Here is a 26,520-nt window from a genome sequence, read left to right on the forward strand (position 1 = left end):
TACTAGAATAATAACTGTACGCTAACATAACATAGAGGGAAAATACATTTAAATTATTTGACTCACTATCTTGGTCAGTTCTAACAACAATAACAGAAGGCGGTCCATCTCCTTTCACTGTAAATGCAACCACTGAAATATTGTATTTAACAAACTCCTTCAGTCCTGTTAGGTTGGCCTGACGATCATTTGGACCAGCTAGAACAACGCCATTGTCATTCTCTGTCTGTGACTCGTACGTTATATTGTAACCAGTAATAATACCATTCTGTAGATCAGTTTGTACTTCTTCCCACGATACTGAAATACTAGTTGAACTGGTGTTATGTCCTCTCACATTTTGTGGTGCACCATCAGGCTCTGACAAAGAAGATTACAGTTGATGCCCAATTTAAGAATACAGACTTGCTAATTTATGAGGAAAATTCATTGGCAAGGTTTGCCAAATTAAAGACCCGTTATTGATAGTTATCATTTATTCAATAAATAGATTCATCTATCCAGTAAATTTAAACTATGAGATAATGGATTGTAAGTTGAAGACTTTGCTCATATCCCTCTACTGTACATCTTTAATTATCATGGGGAGATTTGCAGGCAATAAGCTTTTAAAGAAAAAAGTGCGAGGATAAGCTGTGCAAAATGCTTCGAAGTTTTCAGTATAGGGATTTAGTTTTCTTTAGTCGCCTTTAACTTGTTCCTCGGCATGATCTTAGCGCGTACACAAGTGTTGAGTAGACCTGTCTCAAATTCCGAAATGAAGCAAAGCAGAGGAATGGGTGGAGATGTTCATAAAATCACGTCATTATTTTAGCTCGATATTATATTGCGATAGGAATATACTAGAATAATAACTGTACGCTAACATAACATAGAGGGAAAATACATTTAAATTATTTGACTCACTATCTTGGTCAGTTCTAACAACAATAACAGAAGGCGGTCCATCTCCTTTCACTGTAAATGCAACCACTGAAATATTATATTCAACAAACTTCTTCAGTCCTGTCAGGTTGGCCTGATGATCATTAGGACCAGCTAGTACAACGCCATTGTCATTCTCTGTCTGTGACTCGTAGGTTATATTGTAACCAGTAATGATACCATTCCGTAGCTCAGCTTGCACTTCTTCCCACGATACTAAAATGCTGGTTGAACTGGTGTTTTGTCCTGTCACATTTTGAGGTGCATCGTCGGGCTCTGATAATTAAACCAATTTTAGTGTTACTGCGTTAGCCGTAGGTTAAAGATATATTGTATAATTAAATGATAACATAATGACGTATTATTATTCATTCAAAATATTTTCCCGATTCTGATTGGCTAAAAGCACACGCATAATTGACTATTACCAGCTACTGATCACCTAATTTGGAGTAATTTGCGTTGAATGAACCGATGACGTCAAAGTGCAGCGTTCTTGCAGGTTAATAAGGCACCGTTACCGTGAAGACCTGGGGACGCGGTTGAGTCGTTTTGGTTGTGAAAACAAAAATGGCGGAACATTTTGCGGAACATTTTACTTCTTTCACGACGATTTATTGTCTTAAAACATAGCAAGAGTTGGACAACTCGATGGATAAAATCTGGTATTTGGAGTATTTTTGTAGACCTGAAGATGTAAGCCCTTTATCTTCTACCTTTATTTTCGCTACAACAACAACAACAACAACACTAATGTATTTATTTAAAGAAATATAAAGTTTACAATACTTCATGTCCTGCAAATAGCTATAATGCTAATCTAGGCAGGACAGGACTTTAACTAAAGGCGTTATTAAATTACGTAAGAAAAAAAGAAAAGAAGAAATACAAAAACATACAGAAAGAAACACCTTACATATAAATTCAAGTACAAGGGATTTTGTTATTTGAAAAAGACTAAAATTACAACTGGAGGTATATACAACATATCAGGTTAACTTTACAAAATATTCTATTAAATAATTAACATTCAAATAATTATCTTCATTACCTAGAACATTAAGGAGTAGTGATTTAATTTTTTTTACGAAAATTAGAAACGTTGAGAGTCTTAACAGAAAGTGGAATAGAATTCCAAATAGACACACCAATTCTAGTAAGAGATTTTTTCATTTTTTCAGTTCTAGAGAATTTGACAGAGAAGCATTCTTTTGCAGATAATCGCGTATTATAATGATCTTTTGTATTAATTTTCGCAAACTTATTGAGAATACTTTTAGGAGCTGTCTTAGCATGAACGTTATACATTAAATAGCTTAACTGTTGAAAGAACAAAGACTGCAAAGGAAGGCAGTTTGATTCAATAAAAAAAGGGATTGCATGGTCTCTGGGTTTAGAAAAATAAATCAAACTCAGAGCACGTTTTTGCAGAAGAAGTATCTTATTGAGGTAGGTCTGTGGACAGTTGCCCCATGCACAGATACCATAATTTAAATAACGAGAAATAAGTGCATGATATAAATTCAAAAGAAGACGCCGTGGAATGTAATGCCTCATTTTAGCAATTATTCCAACCGATCTACTAATTTTGTGACAGATAAAGTCAATATGATGCTTCCATGATAGTTCAGAATCAATCATTAAACCCAAATATTTAACAAAGTCCTTCATCTCTAGAGTTACTCGAGTATTTAAAGTTGGATTAAAAATCTTAATTTGAGGAATGAAAGGTATTCTTTTTTGGCGCGGACGAAAAATGACATTAGACTTTTTGAAGTTGAGCGTTAGTTTGTTAACATTAAGCCATTCACTTACTTTCTCAAGTTCATTATTGACAGTTAGTTTAAGAGTACGTAAGTTGTCATTTGCATAAGGTAGAGCCGTATCATCTGCGAATAGATAAAAAGTAAATTCCTTGGAAGATTTATGGATGTCATTAATATATAACAAAAATAACAAGGGTCCAAGTACAGAGCCTTGAGGCACTCCACATACGATCGTTTCAGTTTCAGATATGCATTTGTCTATTTCAATCGACTGTCGGCGATCTGAAAGATATGATCTAAACCAAGAATTTATAACTCCTCTTATTCCATAGTGTTCAAGTTTTGTCAAAAGAATCTCATGGTTAACAGTATCAAATGCTTTCTTAAGATCTATAAAAATTCTACATGAGTACTTTCTATTGTCCATATTAGAATGTATGGTGTTCACAATATCAAGAATCGCGTGCTGGGTACTATATATATGTTTATTGCGAAAGCCATATTGTAAATCATAAAGAATATCATTCTTGTCTATAAACTTTATCAGTCTACGATATAAAATTTTCTCAAATAAACGATTATAAATTGATAACAAGGAAATTGGCCGATAGTTTTCAGGTAACGTCTCGTCTTCACCCTTATACACTGGAATTACTTTTGCATATTTCAGTTTTGCAGGGTAAACCCCAGTTAGTACAGACTGGTTAAAAATTTTGGTTAATGGTATGGATATGACTGATTTAGCAAGTTTTAACAGTTTAACAGGGGTAGAATAAAGCCCCAGGGCTTTATTGTATGGCAACAAGCTAATTTCTGTTTCAATTTCTTGCGGTATAATTGGATCAAAATAAAAACTGTTCTGCAAAGGTGGATCAAGATAATCAGAAAAAGTAGTGTTAACTTCAGGAATATCGGTTGCAAGTTGATGCCCTATTGACGAGAAGTATTTGTTGAGTGTGTTACCAATCGTTTTAGGATCATCTGATAAAACGCTATGCTCGTTAGAACGAATGAAGTTAATTCTTTTCGATTTTTTCCTTTTCTTCGCATCTCCTAATATTTCGTTAATACCTTTCCATGTCGATCGTGTATTTTTTACGTTAGAGTCGAAAAACCTTTGATAGTGACGTTGTTTACTCAATCGAATAAGGGTTGTTAACTTATTTCTATATATTTTATATTTCGGCCAGTTTGATTCAAAGAACAATTTATTCTTCACCTTTATAGATTTCCTTAGTCCAGCAGTTAGCCAAGGTTTAGTCAGCATTTTTAGTTTTCTCACTGAAGCATCCCTGAGCGGTGCATGTTTATAGGTGGTTTTCATGCAATCTCGGGAGACACAAATAACAATGGTGAAATGAACAAATGCTGGTGGACAAACAAAGCGAGCTAATGAGCGATCTTTTGTTTACCGTCCACCAGCATGGCGGCGATGACGTAACGTGAAAACCAGCTATTAACTACATGATTTATGGTTTTATAAAGGTGAGAGAACGACTTGTTTACGTCGCAATTACCAGAAACCTCTTCCCAATTAATTGCACTTAGGTCATTCATGAATTCATTAGCATTAAAGCTGGAATAATCCCTAAATTTAGTCTTTTTTGTATGTGGTAATTTTTGCTTGTTTACGTTTACAATACAGACTTGCGAAAAATGATCGGTTGTGTCGGTGACGATATTGCCACTAGAAATATTATTCGTCAGGTTATTTGTGAAGATATTGTCAATTAAAGTCGCTGAGGGCCCATACACTCGTGTTGGTTGATTAATTGTAGGAAGCATAGAAAAACTTTGCATACACTGAAGCAGTGTCTGGCTGTATTTACAGTTTTCATATTTTAGCAAGTCTTTATTGAAATCTCCCATGAGATATATATTATTATTATTATGATTACTGAAATACTCGAGGGAATCCGAAAGATAGTCAAGAAATTGATCTGCATTATTATGTTGTCGGTAAACAATGCCACAGATATTTTTCTTGCGATTTGGTAGTAAAATTTCAACCCACAAGGCTTGATAAGAGGAATTAGTAGAGCGTTCTAAGACTCGATATTTATAGTTTTCATTAATAAAAAGACCAACACCACCGGCAGACAACGGGGTTTTAACAAATTCAAAGCAATAGCCAGGTAGCTGTGGTATAAAATCAATAGATTCGCCTTCGCATAATCGCGTTTCTGTAACACCTAATACCGTGAAATTATGTTTTACCTCACTGAGTACGTGACACTGAAAATGTTCAATATTTCTTACTTAAGCTTCTTATATTAGTGTGAAGAATAGAGAAATCGGATACGACATCCCTATTTGTGGTATTTTCAAACTTCACGGAGAAGCTATGAGGCGAATAGTAGCTAGTAGTGTGTTTCGCTCACTTGAAAGTGTACGAAAAGGGCTTTAATTCCGCCTGACCTCACGTTGTGTTGTAACCCATCCCCTGATAAGTGATATATAGTTTTTGGCCAGTTTTTTGTGAACATCTATTTAATGTTATTCCTCTAGTCTCTGAGCCTTCGAGTTGGCTCTGAGTCAATAGCCCATGATAATTGTAATTAGTAATATCCAACTAGTTGGTAAAAAAAATATCAAAAAAAAAAAAACAAAACAAAACAATTTAGACTAGGAGTAATCGGAGCTTAGGAGAGTGCGTTCGATATATTTGTTGAGGCGGAAGGGTGGTTGCGATGTAGATAAATATGATTATGGCATATTTTGAACGTAAGGGTTGCGCACAGCGAAACCTCTATTTAAACTGTGTATCATTTTAAGAACGTTTTCAAAAGATATCGTATGGTTCAGTGTCAAGTGCTTTTAATCGGAGGAGACATTGGCCAGCGTCGGACATGTAAATGGAACATTTTGTTTTACTGGCGCGAGTTACAGGGCGCAGTTTCTTAAAGGCCGATTAGTTCAATTCTTAACCCGGGATTCTTTTTCTTTCTTCAAAAACATTTCTTCGGATAATTTTCTCGGTTATTTTTAACAGCATCCAATCATCAACTTGTTGACAGAATGAATTACATTGAATTTACTGGTTTAAAAGCTTTCAAATCTGAATTCAAACTTCGCACTAACCCTATCAAAGCCTTCAATGGAACGTGTGTGCGGCTCACGTCAATAACTTTTCCAGTAATTTGGCCGAGCGTGTTGATTTCAGTGACTCGAGAGTGGCGCTACTGTGGGCTGATTTATAAGTTTTTCCTAATAAATAACATAGAGTTAAAGTGTTCGTTTGTCCGGTGCCGAAAATACCACAAGTCATGGTCAAATGGCGCCGCCGAGCTTCACATCTCGGTAGATTTACGTTGTGGCACAACGGCTGCCGAGCTACACAACTCGTAAATTTACTTTGTGACAAAACGGCCGCCGAGCTACACAACTCGGTAAATTTACTTTGTGGCATAACGGCCGCCGAACTAAACCCGGTTTGATGCATGGACCAGTAGTCGCAGACATTTTCCAAAGACAGTGACGAACCATCCTGAAAAATGAAGGCTTAATCCAAAGTAAAATTTAACAGCAAACTCCTAAAAGATGAACGCTTTGGACGTTTCAACAATCACAGATCGATGTACGCTTTACGAAGATTCAGCAAACTTTTTAAAAGATGAACGCTTTAAGAAGAATATCAGACCGTAGCTAATTTTGAAAGATGAACGCCGAGGACACAAGAATCACCACATGAGTTAGCGCGTCAAAGTGAGGCAAAACTTAAGCAAGCGCCTCAAAGCGAGGCAAATGTGTGTCGACAACGACGAACGAAAATGCAATCTCAATAAAACCTCCCTTATTTATTGCACAGGTCACCCAATAACGCACAGAACACCCAACACAAATTAGGAGTTGCGTTCTCGTACCTCGAACGCAACTACCAAAACATGATTCAACCGCCATTGGTTTGGTTTTAAAAGCCGGCGGTTTTCTCTACTAGTGGGCTATAACATATAGCCTAGTAGTAGCTCAACCAATCTGAACGCAGCATTGATAATAGACCACTAGTTGGATTTTACTAATAAAAATACATTTATTAGTGCCAATTGGTACTTTTTTTAGAGAACGAATATTTTTTTCTTTAAAGAATAGTTTAACTTACTATCTTGGTCTGTTCTAACAACAATAACAGAAGGCGGTCCGTCTCCTTTTACTGTAAATGCAACCACTGAAATATTGTACTCGACAAACTCCTTCAGCCCTGTTAGGTTGGCCTGACGATCATTAGGACCAGCTAGTACAACGCCATTGTCATTCTCTGTCTGTGACTCGTACGTTATATTGTAACCAGTAATGATACCATTCTGTAGATCAGTTTGTACTTCTTCCCACGATACTGAAATACTAGTTGAACTGGTGTTATGTACTCTCACATTTTGTGGTGCACCATCAGGCTCTGACAAAAAAGATTACAGTTGATGCCCAATCTAAAAATACAGACTTGCTAATTTATGAGGAAAAGTCGTTGGCAAGTGTTACCAAATTAAAGACCAGTTATTGATAGTTATCATTTATTCAATATATAGATTCATCTATCCAGTAAATTTAAACTATGAGATAATGGATTTTAAGATCAAGACTTTGCTCATATCCCTCTACTGTACATCTTTATCATGGGAAGATTTGCAGGCAATAAGCTTTTAAAGAAAAAAGTGCGAGGACAAGCTGTAAAAAAAAGCTTTGAAGTTTTTAGTATAGGAGCTTCGTTTATTTTCGTCGCCTTTAACTTGTTCCTCGGCATGGTCTTAGAACGTACACAAGTGTTGAGTAGACCTGTCTCAAATTCCGAAATGAAGCAAAGCAGAGGAATGGGTGGAGATGTTCATAAAATCACGTCATTATTTTAGCTCGATATTATATTGCGATAGGAATCTACTGGAATAATAACTGTATGCTAACATAACATAGAGGGAAAATACATTTAACTTATTTAACTCACTATCTTGGTCAGTTCTAACAACAATAACAGAAGGCGGTCCATCTCCTTTCTCTGTAAATGCAACCACCGAAATATTGTATTCAACAAACTCCTTCAGTCCTGTTAGGTTGGCCTGACGATCATTAGGACCAGCTTGTACAATTCCATTGTCATTCTCCGTCAGTGACTGGTACTTTATAGTGTAACCAGTGATAATACCATTCCGTAGCTCAGCTTGCACTGCTTCCCACGATACTAAAATGCTGGTTGAACTGGTGTTTTGTGCTGTCACATTTTGTGGTGCACCGTCAGGCTCTGATAATTAAACCAATTTTAGTGTTACTGCTTTAGCCATAGGTTAAAGATATATCGTATAATTAAATAATAACATAATAACATATTATTTTTTATGTAAAATATTTCCCCGATTCTGATTAGCTAAAAGCACACGCATAATTCACCATTACCAGCTACTGATCACCTAATTTGGATTAATTCGCGTTAAATGAATCGATGACGTCAAAGTGCAGCGTTCTTGCAGGTTAATAAGGCACCGTTACCGAGAAGACCTGGGGACGCGGTTGAGTCGTTTTTGTTCAATCAATCAATCAATCAATAAACTATATTTACCCTCGAATTTACAGTGTAGCACTCAACTGCTAATATTTTTGTAAAAACGAAAATGACAGAACATTTTGCGGAACATTTTACTCGTTGTACGACGATTTATTGTCTTAAAACGTAGCAAGAATTAGACAACTCGATGGATAAAATCTGTTATTTGGAGTATATTTGCAGACCTGAAGAGCCCTCTATCTTCTATCTTTATTTTCGCTCACTTGAAAGTGTAGGAAAAGGGCTTTAATTCCGCCTGACCTCAGGTTGTGTTGTAACGCCAGCCCCTAACCAGTGATATATAGTTCTAGGCCGGTTTTTTGTGAACATCTTTTTAATGTTATTCCTGGAGTCTCTGAGCCCTCGACTTGGCTCTGAGTCAATAGCCCATAATAATTATTAATAAGTAAAATCCAACTAGTTAGTGAAAAAAATATCAAAAAAAAAAAAAAAACCTTTAGACTACCAAAACATGATTTAGCCGCCATTGTTTTGGGTTTAAAAGCCGGCCCTTTTCGCTACTAGTGGGCTACAACATATAGCGTAGTAGTGGCTCAACCAATCAGAACGCAGCATTGATAATAGACCACTAGTTGGATTTTACTAATAAAAATACATTTAATAGTGCCATTTGCTATTTTTTTAACAGAACCAATATTTTTTTCTTTGAAGAATAATTTAACTTACTATCTTGGTCTGTTCTAACAAGAATAACAGAAGGCGGTCCGTCTCCTTTCACTGTAAACGCAACCACTGAAATATTGTATTCAACAAACTCCTCCAGTACTGTTAGGTTAGCCTGACGATCATTAGGACCAGCTAGTACAACGCCATTGTCATTCTCTGTCTGTGACTCGTACGTTATATTGTAACCAGTAATGATACCATTCTGCAGTTCAGTTTGTACTTCTTCCCACGATACTGAAATACTAGTTGAACTGGTGTTATGTCCTCTCACATTTTGTGGTGCACCATCAGGCTCTGACAAAAAAGATTACAGTTGATGCCCAATCTAAAAATACAGACTTGCTAATTTATGAGGAAAAGTCGTTGGCAAGTGTTACCAAATTAAAGACCAGTTATTGATAGTTATCATTTATTCAATATATAGATTCATCTATCCAGTAAATTTAAACTATGAGATAATGGATTTTAAGATCAAGACTTTGCTCATATCCCTCTACTGTACATCTTTATCATGGGGAGATTTGCAGGCAATAAGCTTTTAAAGAAAAAAGGGCAAGGGCAAGCTGTAAAAAAAAGCTTTGAAGTTTTTAGTATAGAAATTTAGTTCATTTTTGTTGCCTTTAACTTGTTCCTACCGACGGCATGATCTTAGCGCGTACACAAGTGTTGAGTAGACCTCTCTCAAATTCCGAAATGAAGCAAAGAAGAGGAATGGGTGGAGATGATCATAAAATCACGTCATTATTTTAGCTCGATATTATATTGCGATAGGAATCTACTGGAACAATAACTGTACGCTAACATAACATAGAGGGAAAATACATTTAACTTATTTAACTCACTATCTTGGTCAGTTCTAACAACTATAACAGAAGGCGGTCCATCTCCTTTCACTGTAAATGCAACCACCGAAATATTATATTCAACAAACTCCTTCAGTCCTGTTAGGTTGGCCTGACGATCATTAGGACCAGCTTGTACAATTCCATTGTCATTCTCCGTCAGTGACTGGTACTTTATAGTGTAACCAGTGATGATACCATTCCGTAGCTCAGCTTGCGCTGCTTTCCACGATACTAAAATGCTGGTTGAACTGGTGTTTTGTGCTGTCACATTTTGTGGTGCACCGTCAGGCTCTGATAATTAAACCAATTTTAGTGTTACTGCTTTAGCCATAGGTTAAAGATATATCGTATAATTAAATAATAACATAATAACATATTATTTTTTGTTTAAAATATTTCCCCGATTCTGATTGGCTAAAAGCACACGCATAATTCACCATTACCAGCTACTGATCACCTAATTTGGATTAATTCGCGTTAAATGAATCGATGACGTCAAAGTGCAGCGTTCTTGCAGGTTAATAAGGCACCGTTACTGAGAAGACCTGGGGACGCGGTTGAGTCGTTTTTGTTCAATCAATCAATCAATCAATAAACTTTATTTACCCTCGAATTTACAGTGTAGCACTCAAGTGCTAATATTTTTGTGAAAACGAAAATGACAGAACATTTTGCGGAACATTTTACTCGTTGTACGACGATTTATTGTCTTAAAACGTAGCAAGAATTAGACAACTCGATGGATAAAATCTGTTATTTGGAGTATATTTGCAGACCTGAAGAGCCCTCTATCTTCTATCTTCATTTTCGCTCACTTGAAAGTATAGGAAAAGGGCGTAATTCCGCCTGACCTCAGGTTGTGCTGTAACCCAGCCCCTAACCAGTGATATATATAGTTCTCGGCCAGTTTTTTGTGAACATCTATTTAATGTTATTCCTGGAGTCTCTGAGCCCTCGACTTGGCTCTGAGTCAATAGCCCGTAATAATTGTTAATTAGTAAAATCCAACTAGTTGGTAGAAAAATATCGAGAAAAAACAAAACAAAACAATTTAGACTACCAAAACATGATTAAGCCGCCATTGTTTTGGTTTTAAAAGCCGGCGGTTTTTCGCTACTAGTGGGCTATAACATACAGCCTAGTAGTAGCTCAACCAATAAGAACGCAGCATTGATAATAGACCACTAGTTGGATTTTGGTAATAAAAATATATTTATTGGTGCCATTTGGTATCTTTTTTTACAGAACGAATATTTTTTTGTTGTAAAGAATAATTTAACTTACTTTCAGATCAGACGAAAGAATTATGTAAGAGAACCCACCTAACACATAAGTGAACAGGAATGACCGACATTCAGTTGAAAGACTCCATTGTTCAACGCCATGAATGAATAAATGAACTTTCTCATTAAGTTTTGAAGTAGACAGCTAGGATGTTAAAGAGGGCGGCTTGGTACGTCGGTCGCTGAAGGCACTTTGAGGCTCTTGCTCTCTCACCTTTCCCAATAGAGCAGGGGGCTCAAAATTAGAAGTGACCAGTTTTTTTAGCTGGTTGCTGGCACTTAATGACAACCTTGCAATGTCCAATTCCAGTAGACTAGAGTTATCCACCTCACGATTAAGTGCTTCCCACCTCATAATTAGAAAATAACTTTTAAAGGTGCTGATACATTATGTAAAATATTATGAATATTAAATGGCTACAGTACAAATTAATGAACACCAGAATTGTACTCACTATCTTCGTCTGTAATGACAATAATGGGATCACTTCTATTGCCACCTCCTTTAGCAGTAGCCGCAAACACTGTGATGCTGTAGTTGGTAAATTCTTTCAATCCTGTCAATGTAGCATTTCTTTTTGGAGCAATCACCACCTCAGCTGTTGGACTACCATTAGGCAACTCTGTGTAGGTGACCGTATAGTTCACTATGATGCCATTTTGATTGTTTGCTGGAACATCATCCCACTGTACAAAAATGCTAGTAGAGGTTACATTGTTTCCTGTGACATTAGCTGGGGGAGCATTTGGAACTACGAAAAAAAGAAAATAACTTCACAAAAAATTCGTAGCAAGTACACGGAAATAGAAAACACTACTTTGAAAATCCCCTGTTATGAATCAGAAAAACTGTCTGTTATTTGGACCCTTCTGCTGGAATGTTTTTCAAATATAGAGTTTAAACAGGGTTTTGTCAAGAGTATATATTACAAGAGCTTTAACTGTAGTATAAATGAAAGCTGCAAACAGTAGCTGGACGTTCGTTAGACAATGTCCAAATAAAAGTTAAGCTCCTGTTTGGCACAATTCCCTTAAAAGTTGAAGACAATTACTGGACAGATTTATCAACTTTCAGAGAGACGGTACATTGTACACTGTATCACAATGAAACATTAGCTGAACAGGCTTTGTCTCTTTAAATTAAAGAACTATAAAGTTCACAGGTGGTGACCATAGTATAATCTATGGACGCTTTCCATCCAGGAGCCCAAAATTCCAGAAACTTTGGTTAGAAATTGAATAGAACGGATCATTTTGGTGCAGTCCAACCGGAATATTTAGGACCTCCTTTGAAGGTGGTCTACTTTGACCGGTCCACTCATTTCGGTTGGTAGGACCAACATGTCCCTTTCCATTTGAAAAAAATGTAGTTCCCGGTACCGTTCTTTTCTATCCTGCTAACAAGAACAATAACCAAATACACGGTGGCTTGGATCGGGTCTGTGCAAGCTGAATATACCGTTCTATAGGGCACATGGAATTTCCAAAATTTGAAACCGGAATTTTTGTTAATGGAAAGCGCCCTGTGTGTGTTCCTTAAGTAAATCTACTATACATTTAAGACAAAAGAGCAACAATTTTAGAAAACTTATATTAGGAACGAGCATGGAAACTCCATACTGCTGATGACGTGTTACTAATCCAGATCTGGGTATGTACTTCAGTGATTAGCTGAAGCAAGATCCCTCAGGACACAGCCAATCAGAATTACTACCCAGCTGCCATCATTATAGAATTTCTGCAGTCACTATGGGGGAAACCAGTGGTGGCTTCGCAGAATGGTGGGTGTTTTGTTTTGTTTTGTTTGTTTGTTTGTTTTTTTTTTTTTCAGGCTAAGGAAGCAGCAAAAAATTTATGTAACAAGTATACCTTCTTCATCTGTGGTTGTTGCGATTACTGAGCTATCAGTACTGGTACCAACTTTGTTACTCGCAAACACCTTTATGTAATATGTCCTTCCAGGATGGAGGCCTTCAAGAGAAGCACTTGTGAAGAAGCTTGATACCACACAGCCACTACTTGATAGCCCTTGACACGAAACCTCTCCAAATGTCTGATTATCTGTACTAATCTCTACAGTGTAGTTTAGAATATCACTGTTCCCCTTGAAACCAGGTGTCCAGGTGATGTTCACAACTCGTGAGGACTTAGAGATAACCCTCACATTCTCTGGTTGACCTGGTGCCACTACAAAAAGAAAATAGTACTGCAGCTTAATTAGGAATTCTGCGGCGGATCTAGAGTGTTCGGGGGCTTCGATCGAACCACCTAAATTAAAACAGCTGACGTCAAAAACTTGTAAAAATATAAAATAAATACAGTCAATCTTAAATTCAATGTATTCATAACCAAGTTAAGCCTCTGCTGCTCAATAAAGCTAAAACTTTTTCTCCATAAAAAAAAAAACAAAACACAAAAAAAACACAAATACATTTCTGGTTCACTAACATTGTCCCTAAAATTAACCGTTTGCTGCGAATTGCTTGCACTGTACTAGTCACTTCAGCTGACAACGAGCGAAAAAAAAGTATACACAGTATACAGCTTTTAAGCGTTGTCAAAGGATATTTACGCACCATCATGGCAACGGAAAGACTGTTAGGCTTGGCTATGATGAACATTCAGTTACGAAAAGCCCATTGACTACGATGCTGTGGTTCAGTTTCTTGCGGAAAGATACCGAAGCATGTTTCTTGTTGATCCCGTCTTTGACGAAACACAAAATTGGAAATAGATAAAATTAATGCAGTAGATTTTTATCATAGTTTTATGAATGCAAATTTGCGTCCTTGTTACGCAGCTTTTAGTCAGGCCTGGCTTTAAGTTATACAGTGAAACCTGTATTAAGGGGACACCGTATTAAGCGAGCACCCTATATTAACCGGACAGTAGCCGATCGAGGTCCCCCAACCTTTTTCCCTTATTTACTTTATATGAATCCTTTATTAAGGGGACACCTCTATTAAGCGGACGCAGACACCTAAAAAGTACCTGAAATGGTCATTTGTTAAACGGACACTTGCAATTAAATTCCACCACCCAAAATGCCAGACACCGGAAATGCGAAAGATTGCCAACCACAAATTTTTCGATTTTGACATTAAAAAACGTGACTTGACAAACTTATTTGATTAGTTTCACAGTACAGTATGGTATCCTATTTCGTTTAGTTTGTATAGAGCTTGTTTCACTCATCTGAGTTCTTCAAATTTGAGTTGTAATCTATTTTCAGTCTATGGTTCTATGATCAACTAGTCCTCTTTAATAAAGAAATTAATGCAAACGTATATCGTCCTAGTCTCTGGGAGTATTCTAAACGTTTCCACTGTTCATTTGAATGGCATTTGACACCTCATGTGACGTCATCTATCGAAACCTGTATTAGGCGGACACCGTGTATTAAGCGGACACTACAGCATTCCCCGAGGGTGTCCGCTTAATACAGGTTTCACTGACTTGATGCAAAAAGAATGGCATTTTTCCTTTAAAAAAATTAAATATTAAAATACGCTGACTTTGCCTCAGAATGGTGGAAATCGCGTTTCTGAGGACTTGAAATTTCAAAATTTTCCGGGGCTGGATGCCCCCGAAACCCTCGACAAGGCGGCCGCCTTTGGCGGCCCCCTTTCATCAAAGCCCTTATGCTAAAAACCTGGATCCGCCCCAGGGATTGCAGAGTCTCCTATGATGTCTACAACCCCTATTTAAATGCCAAGCCTAAAAGAAAACAAATCTAGAGGCCAATGCTTGAAACAGAACCTCCTTTTATTTCATACATACTGGGTGATTCTGTTTGAGTCAACCTGGGTGAAAACATGGTTCGCGCCTTATTCAACCAATCAGGAAAGCGAAACGGCTTTTTCACGTGTGAGTAGAACGTTTCGACCAATCACAGCGCACACACCAAAAGCAACCGTGTTTTCGGTAGCTTTGTGTTTTCATTAAAACTAAGGGTTTATTCCGGCGGCTTTGTCAAAAAGTTAAAACATTTACATTTTTGGTTTGGATAATATCTCAAGAAAATTGCCAGAAGAAGCTAAATAATGGCTGAAGGAGAAATCCTTCGCTTTCCCGCTTTGCAGAAATCCGTTGGAACAGAAAAACAAACAAACGTTGTCGAAAGCTAGACGAGTTTCTGACATCCAAGCAAGAAAGCAGAAAAATAGAAGAGATTCAATCACAGGAACTCAATGATTTTCTGAGTGAGTTTATAGTTACTGTTACTGTTTATAGTAACTGTTTCTACTGTAGTACGGAGCTATAAACGCATCAAGCGAGTTCTCGCGATCGACTCGTCCGATGAGGACAGCCCGCCTGCTGTACCATTTCAGTGACAATTTTGTCAAAGATTTTTTATTGATAGTACTCTTCGGTGTTTTAAAGGTCATTTAATGATGTAATCATCGTAGACAGTCTTGAGTCAGTAAATTGGCTTTCATTTTTGATCAATTTTTTGTCAATATTTTAACTCACAACATTTGTAGAGGCCAACGAATGATGTATTTTTTAGGGCATTTGGTTTGAGCTGGCTCTTGTTTCTTAAATTCGCTGGTCATTTTTTCTAAATAAAGAGAATTTTTCCTAAATAAAAAGAAGAAATGTTCACTCAAAATGTATGAAATAAATAAATTACTTCATGGGCAGGGGGCTTGTACGGAATTTTCACACTCGTCGTTTGTATCAGAAATCTCACTAGCTCGCTGCGCTCGCTCGTTCGATTATAATACATCACCAACTCGTGCAAAATCCCGTACGCGCCCCCTATCCATGAAGTAATCTCTATATTTGCGGCTTCTACACACAATACACTTCAGGAGTGTTGCTGTACCAAATGAAACAGCTCCGCCGATTACTAAAGCGTGGGTCGAAGAAGCTGTGAGAAGTCTAAAAGACAACAAATCCCCTGGCATGAGGTAGATAACATGCAAGGAGAGTTACTGAAGCATGGTGGAAAGGAAGTTATAGAGATACTTCATGATATTTGCAACAAGATCCTAATAACGGGAATTTGGCCTGAAGACTGGACAACGTCAATATTGATTCCAAAGGAAGCGTCGCTTAAGCGTGCTTACCATAGAACAATATTGCATTTATCAGTCATGTAAGCAAAGTGATGTTAAAGATTCTACAAAGGCGAATTACACTAGCTGTGAAGCCTGTGTTGGATGATTGTCAGGCAGGTTTTAGAGCAGGAAGAAGTACAGCAAAGCAAGTAACCAATCTTAGAGTATTGAGCGAAAAGTACATCGAACAAGGCTCAAATGTTTTCTTGAATTTCGTCGACTACAGAAAGGCGTTTGATAGGGTAATTGAAATGATGCTGTATGGACTGTTTTAAGGAAATATGGAATTAATGAGAACATTATGAGAGCACTTGAGCAACTTTATACGAAATCAACAAGCAAAGTGACGAGGGATTAGCGAAATTTAGCGAGAAGTTCTCAAATAGTGTTGGGTGAGACAAGGGTGTGTTTTGTCGCCAAGTCTTTTCAATGCCTTTGGAGGAGATTGTAAGCAGAACAGTTGAAGTGACAGGTGGCGTTTGTGTTCAAGGATTGCTGGGGAATAACCTTCAATTCGCTGATGACGTTGCATTAATCACAGATAACAGCAATGAACTACAAAACCTTATCAAAAGATGTAGATTGAATACAGAGTCGACGAGATTCGGAATGGACATGAGTGCAGAGAAAAGTAAGACCCTTGTAGTAGGTAAAACACCGGAGACATTAGAACACCTGTTAAGTTATCTGGGAAACAATAAGAGCTGGGTTGTTGTATGCTTGATTCAGGTAGAGCGACGAATGAAGTAAAGAAACGATCAGAAATGGGCTTGTCGTCTTTAGCCAAAATGGAAAAATTGTAGTAAGACCAAAATATTAGCTTCGGAGTGAAATGGAGATTATTACGATCGATTGTGATTTCTCTGTTTACTTTACAGGTGCTAATCCTGGACATACAATGAAAAGACTGTAAAGAAGATCTATGCGTTTGAATTTAAGGGTTATAGAAGATTACTGGAAATCTCTCGAAGGGAGAGACGCACAAACGCGTCAGTGAAAGAACAATGGAAGACTTAGCCGGAGTACAGAATCCCCTAATTCAAATTGTGGAAACAGAGGGCGGGGTAGACCACAGAGATGATGGATAACAGACATCTGTGAATGGACACGGAGTACACCATCGGAGGCTTGCTGAGAAGATAGACTTAAGAATAATCCACTATCAGAGTGCGTGTACAGATCACGAGAGATCTTTGGCGTAAAAGAAAAAGACATGCAATAGAACAAACTACTAACTACTAACTACTGGGTGATACCTGAATCAACATTGGGGAGGTAAAAACATGTTGATGCTATTGCAGCTGATGACGTTGACACCAAATATTTAGTTGGTATCATTATTTCAGAATATTTAACAAATAGGGCTACGAAACCTTAATTACATAACATCGCTGATGAAGTTCCAGCGATTTAAACAATACGTTTCAAAATGTGCGCATGTTTTGGAATTTGTTTACTATTGTCAGAACAGACAAAAACCTCTTTGAAAATTAGTAAATAAATTATTCTAACTAACCTTGTATTATAACTGATGCAGTAGCGGATGAGTTATAAATTCTGTTTATAACAACACAGGTATAAATCCCCGTATCACTTGATATACTTGGGACAATTGTTAACTCTACTGTGCTGCTATTGAAATGGGTAATGTCCCCTCTTGATCCATTCTCTACAGAACCATTCCTGGATATCACAATTCTATCTTTTTCCCAACTCACTTCTGATACTGGTGGTGATGAGTTATAATGACAAGTCAGTTGTATTTCTTTTCCTATCACAACGAACTGTTGAGCCGCACCATCAATTGTTACTTCTGGGGCAACTGTAATAAAGATGTAAAATATATTTTATTGTTAAAAATATAAACTAGATATATTATTTGTATAACTCTAAAACCATTATCCCTTCTACAGCGATGAATTATTGTACTGTGCAATTGCAACCCTATTCAGACCGTAGGGGTCGGGGGAGGGAGGGGGGGGGGATGTAGTTGTAGTTCAAAACCTTTTAAGTTATGACCACCAAACATTTCCAAAAAAAATGACTGAGAACATTTTAAAGTCGTCGTAACGTTTAAGGCAGCACTTTCGTTGCTATGGGAACCGAGTTTCGACAGCCAGTTTTACAAAATTTGATTTTTTCCTATAAAAAGATTTATTTCTATTTTTACTTACTAAATTAAAGGTTTACACTAAATTTAGCAGTATTTTATCAAATTTAAAACCTAGTGTAATCCGGGCTTTTTAGTTATTGATTTGAGAAAAAGCATGAATTTAAAATGACCAAATGGCAGATGTTGGTTTCAGTTTTAAACAGTGTTTATTTCTCTCGGAATTTCAAAACTTGCGGATTATTTTGCTTCCCGAGTATTCTTTTACACACATATCAATTTTTCCCTCACGATTACTTAGATTTATACGAAAATTAAATAAATCTAAATAATTTAAAATGGCGGATAGTTGCAGATCCCTGGTCAATAATACATGACGTCATCATGACATTACCGCTATTGCTAAGGATTTCTTATGTGTTAACTAATTTCTTGATGTTGTCAGACACCTTACTATTTAAGTATTTTGGAAAAATTGGTGGAATTAGGATTTTGTCAGCAAATTCAACAATATGATATCATAATGACGTCAAATTGCGTCATTGTGCCAATCAAGTTATGCCTAGTTGTTGGAAATGATGAGCGCTTTCTTCTGTGTAATTTTGGTGGCCGTATCATGAGCGGTTTAAAAAAAGTTTTAGGGGAGCTCTAGACGCCCCCATCCGGTCGCAGGAAGCAAAAGGGTATTCAACAGGCGTAATAGATCCCGACTTTCCCGCAGACAGCGAGTGTCCCCCCCCCCCCTCCCCCTCGAGGATAAGGGCCTTTCCATAGAGAAGGTTCTATAATTTTTTTCCCCTCGTTCAGTTTCCAGTTGTGAAGGCAAAGCCTGTTTTCAAAATCATTAATTTTTTTGGAAAATATAATTTACTTCTTTTGGTATTGAACAGCCTGCGTAAGGATCAAAACGGTTTCTGTGATCTTCCACTGACTACACGTTTGGCCAAGAGGGATGAACCGGAAGCCCCCCCCTTACTCCTGCTTAACATTTCCTTGTTGCTTTTCATTCTGCTTATTCTTTTTCTAGAATTATAAATCTCAGTCGCCCAATTTTAAATCAGTTTTGCTTTTGTTACATATTCGTTTTACATTAAGATTTGAACGTTATCACATCTAAAGCTGGCCAGTACTCAGTACTCGGTAGCGTTTATAATTAGCCTCAGTATTACATTTATCAGTAGCATTTATAACTCAGTATTACATTTGGCGGTGATACATAACCCTCGTGCGCAATATATAAAGCATAGAAAGGCGTACTTTTTTTCGATTAGACCTAACATGATCTGACAGTCATACTATCATAACATAAAAGGAGTTTTGTCCCTGCAGCTTGTCGATCCAACACGTCCCGCTTATTAGCCTGCGTAGCAGGCGTTTAAAAGTAATATGGGCCCGAGAAAGAAAGGGGCGTGTCTGACCCTCGCGTGCCCCGTTGTTTCTTGCGTCCTCATTACTTTTTAGCTCCTGCTTTAGAGGCTAGTCCCCTTAATAGATCGGCACAGCTTCAAATAAAAAGTAATAATTACAATGCACTAAGAGCGTCCCCGCCTCCGAAGTTGCAGAACCGATGCTGTTGTTTACTACACATCTGTATTGCCCTTCATCTGACCGATGAACATTCTGTATTGTTAAAAAGTGATCTTGTCCTGAGTTTGATTGGCTTAGATCTGGATCTGCTGTGATGTCAAGAGTCACGTTATCTTTTGTCCAGTCAATGCTGGGTTCAGGGTTTCCATCTACTATGCAGTTAAAGATGGCGGTCTCTCCCTCAATTTTCACGGTATTGTCAGGGTGTTTGGTGAACTCAGGCGCATCTGAAAGGGGAAAAGTTGATGACTACTAATCAGGACGAGATTAAAAAGTAGAATGTTCGGAACTACTTTTTGATATATACCCAGGCGCGGATCCATACCGGTTTCCACCGTTTTACGGAAATCGGTCAGATTCTTCATAATAAATATATTTTTAGTAAAAAACTTTTAACTTTCAAAGTTGATATCTGGAAAATGGTTCGGACAGTCAGTAAATATCCCATCTGAATGACTCAGAAACCTAGGAAAGGGGACTTTGGGGAGTTAAAATCTCAAAAATTTCCCGGGGGAGCATGCCCCAAGACCTCTCTAGAAGTAGGAAATCGGTCAGTATTTATTCTAGATCCGCACCTGATACCAATTCTGTGAGAGTGAGATTAGCTGTTGTTACTTTGTCCAGAGCCTTGGGCAGTTCTTTTTGGGGTTGCCAAGAGTATCAGGGTACAAAAACAGTTACGAACCATTACTGAATTTTTTTTTTGTTCCAAACTGTGAAGAAAATCCAAAATTCCTTGAAGGTGTTTGTACGCTTCTGGGCTGAACCACTAAACATCATCACAATTTTTGTTTCGGGGTTTGATGATAAAGCTTTAATTTACCGCATTCCTGTGAAAAAGAACACCAACTCGAGGTTTGGGTTGACAAACTACAGTGGTTTGTGTAAAATCTTCCACCCATCCCCATTTCCCCCCCCCCCCCCCTTTCCACGCTGTTACTTTTTTGCTCACGAATCGCGCCTCAAGCGCTTCCCTCTCTTGGGCAAAAGGGAACGAAGTAAAGAGAAAAGAGTGCACACTACAGTGAATCTTGTAGTCATGACTTTTGGGCGCCGCAGTAAAATTATCCACACACTTAATAACTCTTGTTAGCAAAGCATGAGAATTAGTCGCTGAGTGATCGTCGCAAAATAACGTAGTTCATGTAGCAAGGATAAGTAATTGGATAATATTGCGTATCCTTATACCTTAGTACTGCACAGTAGGTGTATGTTAACTCTTATAAGTAACAGTAAGCACTAGAATTCTCGATGTATGTTCTGGGTAACGTGGTACATAATACATGTGCTGACTTGTGTTACCGTACTCGTAAGTAATATTATATTTGCATCGAGCATATTACATAACCTGCATGTGGCCAGGCCTTATTTTCGGGAAAGCACGAAAGTCGGCGGACGAAGAAAGAGGAAAAGAGGAGCTTGTTATTGCCGCACCCGGCGCGAAGAGGCACTGAACTGTTCTGCTTACGTAAGTGAGTAATGGTATCCTTGGTCTGATTAGTTGGTTAAGACAAATAATAATAATAAGAAACAAACTTACTAATACCAACGATCCATAAACAACCTTTTTTCGATCAGCACTATTCAATAGTCGAACAAATTCACGTCAAAATATCCCACCAATATATATCTATAAATATTTGGCGTCAACACCTCCTAATCTTTTTTCACATCATCTAAAAATTATAAGCGCTGAGGGCGCACCCAAGCACGGGTGAACACTGAGAGAATTTTTTTTCTCCACAAAACAAAAATCCATTAATTTTACTTTCCCTCTGAAAATTTTGGGCCAAATAGAACATAATATATGCAGGTCCAGCTAACAAAAAGGCAAAAAAAGTATTTCGCACATTATAATTAACATCCAGTGTAGCGATGTTACATGTTAACTGAACTGCTCACACTGTTAGTACATATACATCGCGCCGAATGAGTGGACATCATTAGTTATTCATGACCGCCGAAGCGGCAAATCAAATGCATCAACGCCTTGAATAAGCCTCGTCCACGCTGACGTTTTGCCCCAAATAGCCACATTTAAGACGTATACTCACATTGAACATCTAGCGTTGCAGCATCGGAAGTAGCATTGGCAACACTGTTGATTGCTACACATCGGTATTCTCCACTGTCTGTTCTGTTTACACTTGTTATCGTCAATCCTCCAAAACTAGTTAATACTGATCCATCTTTAGTCCATGTTATTGACGGAGCAGGAAATCCAATAACATTACAAGATAAAGTCACATTGTCGCCTTCAGTTACTGGTCCACCCTGAGGTTGAGTAATGATCTGAGGCGCAACTACATGTATAATCAGAAAACAAACTATTAAATAACACAACGTGAAGAAACTGTACATATAGGAGAACGAAATGGTTGTGTGGAGTACTTTCTACAAAAATCAACTCTCTTTTCTTTGGCAAAAGGGTCATTTACTGGGTCAGTTGCATTTGTATCATGAGGCTGGTTACCATCTGAGGTGCATCTGTAATCAGAAAAGAAACTGTTAACTTAACAACAGGACTTTTATCGTTATTCGGCATAATTTTTTTTGAAGAAAAGAAATGGCAGTTCCAGGAAGCATGCAAAGTGGCGGGAACGTCCCATTTCAAGGAATTAACCGCAGATGTAAAAAGCTAAAATAAACTCCATAGCTGTGATAACTTAGAAAGACAAAATGTAACATTTTGTCTCACCTGTTTTCTTGGTATTTCAACTAGTGGGAAAATCAAACAGGATCGCCGCCTTTGGCGGCCCCCTTTCATCAAAGCCCTTATGATAAAAACCTGGATCCGCCCCAGGAATTGCAGAGTCTGGACATACAATGAAAAGTGTATGTCCTGGACATACAATGAAAAGACTGTAAAGAAGATCTATGCGTTTGAATTTAAGGGTTATAGAAGATTACTGGGAATCTCTCGGAGGGAGAGACGTACAAACGCGTCAGTGAAAGAACAATTAATTAAAGCGTTACACTAAATTTAGCAAAATTTTATCAAATTTAAAACCTAGTGTAATCCGGGCTTTTTAGTGATTGATTTGAGAAAAAGCATGAATTTAAAATGACCAAATGGCAGATGTTGGTTTCAGTTTTAAACAGTGTTTATTTCTCTCGGAATTTCAAAACTTGCGGATTATTTTGCTTCCCGAGCATTTTTTTACACACATATCAATTTTTCCTTCACGATTACTTAGATTTATACGAAAATTAAATAAATCTAAATAATTTAAAATGGCGGATAGTTGCAGATCCCTGGTCAATAATACATGACGTCATCATGACATTACCGCTATTGCTAAGGATTTCTTATGTGTTAACTAATTTCTTGATGTTGTCAGACACCTTACTATTTAAGTATTTTGGAAAAATTGGTGGAATTAGGATTTTGTCAACAAATTCAACAATAAGATGTCACTGTAATGACGTCAAATTACGTCATTGTGCCAATTAAGTTATGCCTAGTTGTTGGAAATGATGAGTGCTTTCTTCTGTGTGATTTTGGTGGCCGTATCATGAGCGGTTTAAGAAACTTTTTAGGGGTAGCTCCAGAAGCCCCCATCCGGTCGCAGGAAGCAAAAGGGTATTCAACAGGCGTAATAGATCCCGACCTTCCCGCTAACAGCGACTGCCAACTCCCCACCCCTTTCGAGGATAAGGGCCTTTTCATAGAGAAGGTTCTAGAATTTTTTCCCCTCCGTTCAGTTTCCAGTTGTGAAGGCAAAGCCTGTTTTTACAATCATTCATTGTTTTGAAATTATAATTTACTTCTTTTAGTATTGAACAGCCTGCGTAAGGACCAAACGGCTTCTGTGATCTTCCACTGACTATACGTTTGGCCTAGAGAGATGAACCGGAAACCCTTCCTTACTGTTGCTTAACATTTCCTTGTTGCTTTTCATTCGGCTTATTTTTTCTGGAATTATAAATCTCCGTCGCCAAATTTGAAATCACTTTTACTTTTGTTACATATTCGTTTTACATTTAGATTTAAACGTTATTACATCTATAGCTGGCTAGTACTTAGTACTCGGTAGCGTTTATAAATAGCCTCAGTATTACATTTATCAGTAGCATTTATAACCTCAGTATTACATTTGGGGGTGATACCGAACCCTCGTGCGCAATAAATAAAGCATAGAAAAGCGTCTTTTTTCCGATTAGACCTAACATGATCTGACAGACATACCATCATAACATTAAAGGAGTTTTGTCCCTGTAGCTTGTCGATGCAACACGTCCCGGCCTATTAACCTGCGTAGCGGGCGCTTAAAAGTAATATAGGACCGAGAAAGGGTCGTGTCTGACCCTCGCGTGCCCGTTGTTTTTTGCGTCCTCATTACTTTTTAGCTCCTGCTTCTGACAGGCTAGTCTCCTTAATACATCTGCAGAGCTTCAAATAAAAAGTAATAATTACAATGCGCTAAGAGCGTTCCCCCCTTCGAAGTTGCAGAACCAATACTGTTGTTAGCCACACATCTGTATTGCCCTTCATCTGACCGATGAACATTCTGTATTGTTAAAAAGTGATCTTGTCCTGAGTTTGATTGGCTTAGATCTGGATCTGCTGTGATGTCAAGAGTCACGTTATCTTTTGTCCAGTCAATGCTGGGTTCAGGGTTTCCACCTACTGTGCAGTTAAAGATGGCGGTCTCTCCCTCAATTTTCACGGTATTGTCAGGGTGTTTGGTGAACCCAGGCGCATCTGAAAGGGGAAAGGTTGAAGACTACTAATCAGGACGAGATTAAAAAGAAGATTGTTCAGAACTACTTTCTGATATATAGCAATTCTGTGAGAGTGAGATTAGTTGTTGTTACTTTGTACAGAGCTTTGGGCAGTTCTTTTTGAGGTTGCTAAGTGTCCCAGGGTACAAAAACTTTTCGAACAGTTACTGAACAATTTTTATCCTTTTCTAATCTGTGAAGAAAGTCGGCTTTTAATGCAAAATCCCTTGAGGGTGGTTGTACGCTTCTGAGCTGAACCACTAAACATCTTCACAATTTTTGTTTCGGGGTTTGATGATAAACCTTTCATTGCCGCATTCCTGTGGGAAAAAAAAGCAACAACTCGAGGTTTGGGTTGACAAACTACAATGGTTTGGGTAAATCTTCCACCCATCCCCATTTTCCCGCCCCTTTCCACGCTGTTACTTTTTTGCTCACCACTCGCGCCTCAAGCGCTTCTCTCGCTTGGCCAAAAGGAAACGAAGTAAAGAGAAAAGAGTGCACACTACACTGAATCTTGTAGTCATGACTTTTGGGCGCCGCAGTAAAATTAATATCCATACACTGAAGAGTTAGTATACGTTTAAATAACTCTTGTTAGCAAAGCATGAGAATTAGTCGCTGAGTGATCTTCGAAGCATAACGTAGTTCATGTAGCAAGGATAAGTAAGTGGATAATATTGTGTATCCTTATACCTTACTAATGAACAGTAAGTGTATGTTAACACTTGTAAGTAACAGTAGGGACTAGAATTCTCGATGTGTGCTCTAGGTAACGTAACACAGGTCAGAACATGTAGTATGTACCACGTAAATAATATTATATTTGCATCGAGCATATTGCATAACCTGCATGTGACCAGGCCTTATTTTTCGGGGAAGCACGAAAGTCGGCGGACGGGGAAAGGAGAAAAGAGGAACGCGTTATTGCCGCACCCGGCGCGAAGAGGCACTGCACAGTTCTGCTTACGTAAGTGAGTAATGGTATCCTTGGTCTGATTAGTTGGTTTGGAAGAAAAAAATAAAAAGAAACAAACTTACTAATACCAACGATACATAAATAACCTTTTCTCGATCATCACTCTTCAATAGTCGAACAAATTCACGTCAAAATACCCCACCAATATATGTCTATATTTATTATATGGCTGAGTCTGTTTTCGCCATGCGATTGGTCAATTTGCCGTCCGGAACTTGCTATACGGACCAAAATTTTTAAAGAAAATGCTCATTTCGGAGCTCTAAATCTCTCTACCGCGGAAAAAAGGTTTAAATTAAGTTATAAGACGCCTGTCATCCTTGAGGACTTGGATGTTGACTTTGGCCTTCAACATTTTAAACTGTGTTTATTTGTGAACGAAGGTGATGAAGAAACTAACTTGTAATCTTATCGAAGAGGATTCTAGTCAGTGTTTGAAAACTTTATCGCAGTACACAGTTAAGAAGACGAAAATCGACTGGCAGAGATGATAACAAACATACCTGCACGCGATCATCGTAACAAGCTTCTTTGCCATTTGCAGTGTTTTTTCAAAGACCAACGAAAGAAAGATAGAAGCGAGTTCGAGCCAGACATGTCCAGTTTTCAAAAGACTCCAGCGTCACACTAATGAGTGAATACTTACAGTGCTCTTAGTTTTGACCGAATAAACTTTAAATTATGTCTGTAAACCCAGAGGACTGGGATGTTGACTTTGCCTTTCTAAATTTTAACCGAGCTTTTTTTAATGTGAGCGAAGCTGATATAGAAACTGAATCTTAACCTTACCGAGGAAGAGAATTTTAGTCAGTTTTTGAAAATTTTAACGCAGATCACAATTGAAGCCTGACGAGCATAAACTGGCAGAAAGAGAGGTTTTCCCAAAAGCAATAACGAGCGAATCCTTCGACAATGACAACAAACTTACCGTGAAAAGCTTCTTTGCCTTTTGCAGTGTCTTTTTTACAAGGACAAACGGAGGAAAGATGGAAGCGACTTCTAGACAGACTCAGAGTCCGGT

At 37.9% G+C, this 26,520-nt stretch overlaps 1 protein-coding gene across 1 annotated transcript in view; it reads right to left on the reverse strand.

The window, feature by feature from the left end:
• Positions 1-26,037, reverse strand: part of LOC140953607 (protein sidekick-2-like) — a 37,235-nt gene extending 11,198 nt beyond the window's left edge. The window contains exons 1-14 of the mRNA XM_073403025.1: positions 26,003-26,037; positions 24,764-24,840; positions 24,258-24,500; positions 21,850-22,098; positions 19,735-20,022; positions 17,615-17,920; positions 12,905-13,222; positions 11,491-11,787; positions 9,750-10,043; positions 8,908-9,201; positions 7,627-7,920; positions 6,790-7,083; positions 907-1,200; positions 67-360 (exon numbers count right to left, since the gene is read on the reverse strand). Coding sequence (XP_073259126.1) covers positions 67-360; positions 907-1,200; positions 6,790-7,083; positions 7,627-7,920; positions 8,908-9,201; positions 9,750-10,043; positions 11,491-11,787; positions 12,905-13,222; positions 17,615-17,920; positions 19,735-20,022; positions 21,850-22,098; positions 24,258-24,500; positions 24,764-24,840; positions 26,003-26,037 — 3,577 coding nt within the window. The remainder of the gene's footprint in view (positions 1-66; positions 361-906; positions 1,201-6,789; positions 7,084-7,626; positions 7,921-8,907; positions 9,202-9,749; positions 10,044-11,490; positions 11,788-12,904; positions 13,223-17,614; positions 17,921-19,734; positions 20,023-21,849; positions 22,099-24,257; positions 24,501-24,763; positions 24,841-26,002) is intronic.
• Between the last annotated feature and the right edge of the window lie 483 nt (positions 26,038-26,520).

The sequence above is a fragment of the Porites lutea genome, chromosome 12 (assembly GCF_958299795.1).
Source record: "Porites lutea chromosome 12, jaPorLute2.1, whole genome shotgun sequence".
Lineage (NCBI taxonomy): Eukaryota > Metazoa > Cnidaria > Anthozoa > Scleractinia > Poritidae > Porites > Porites lutea.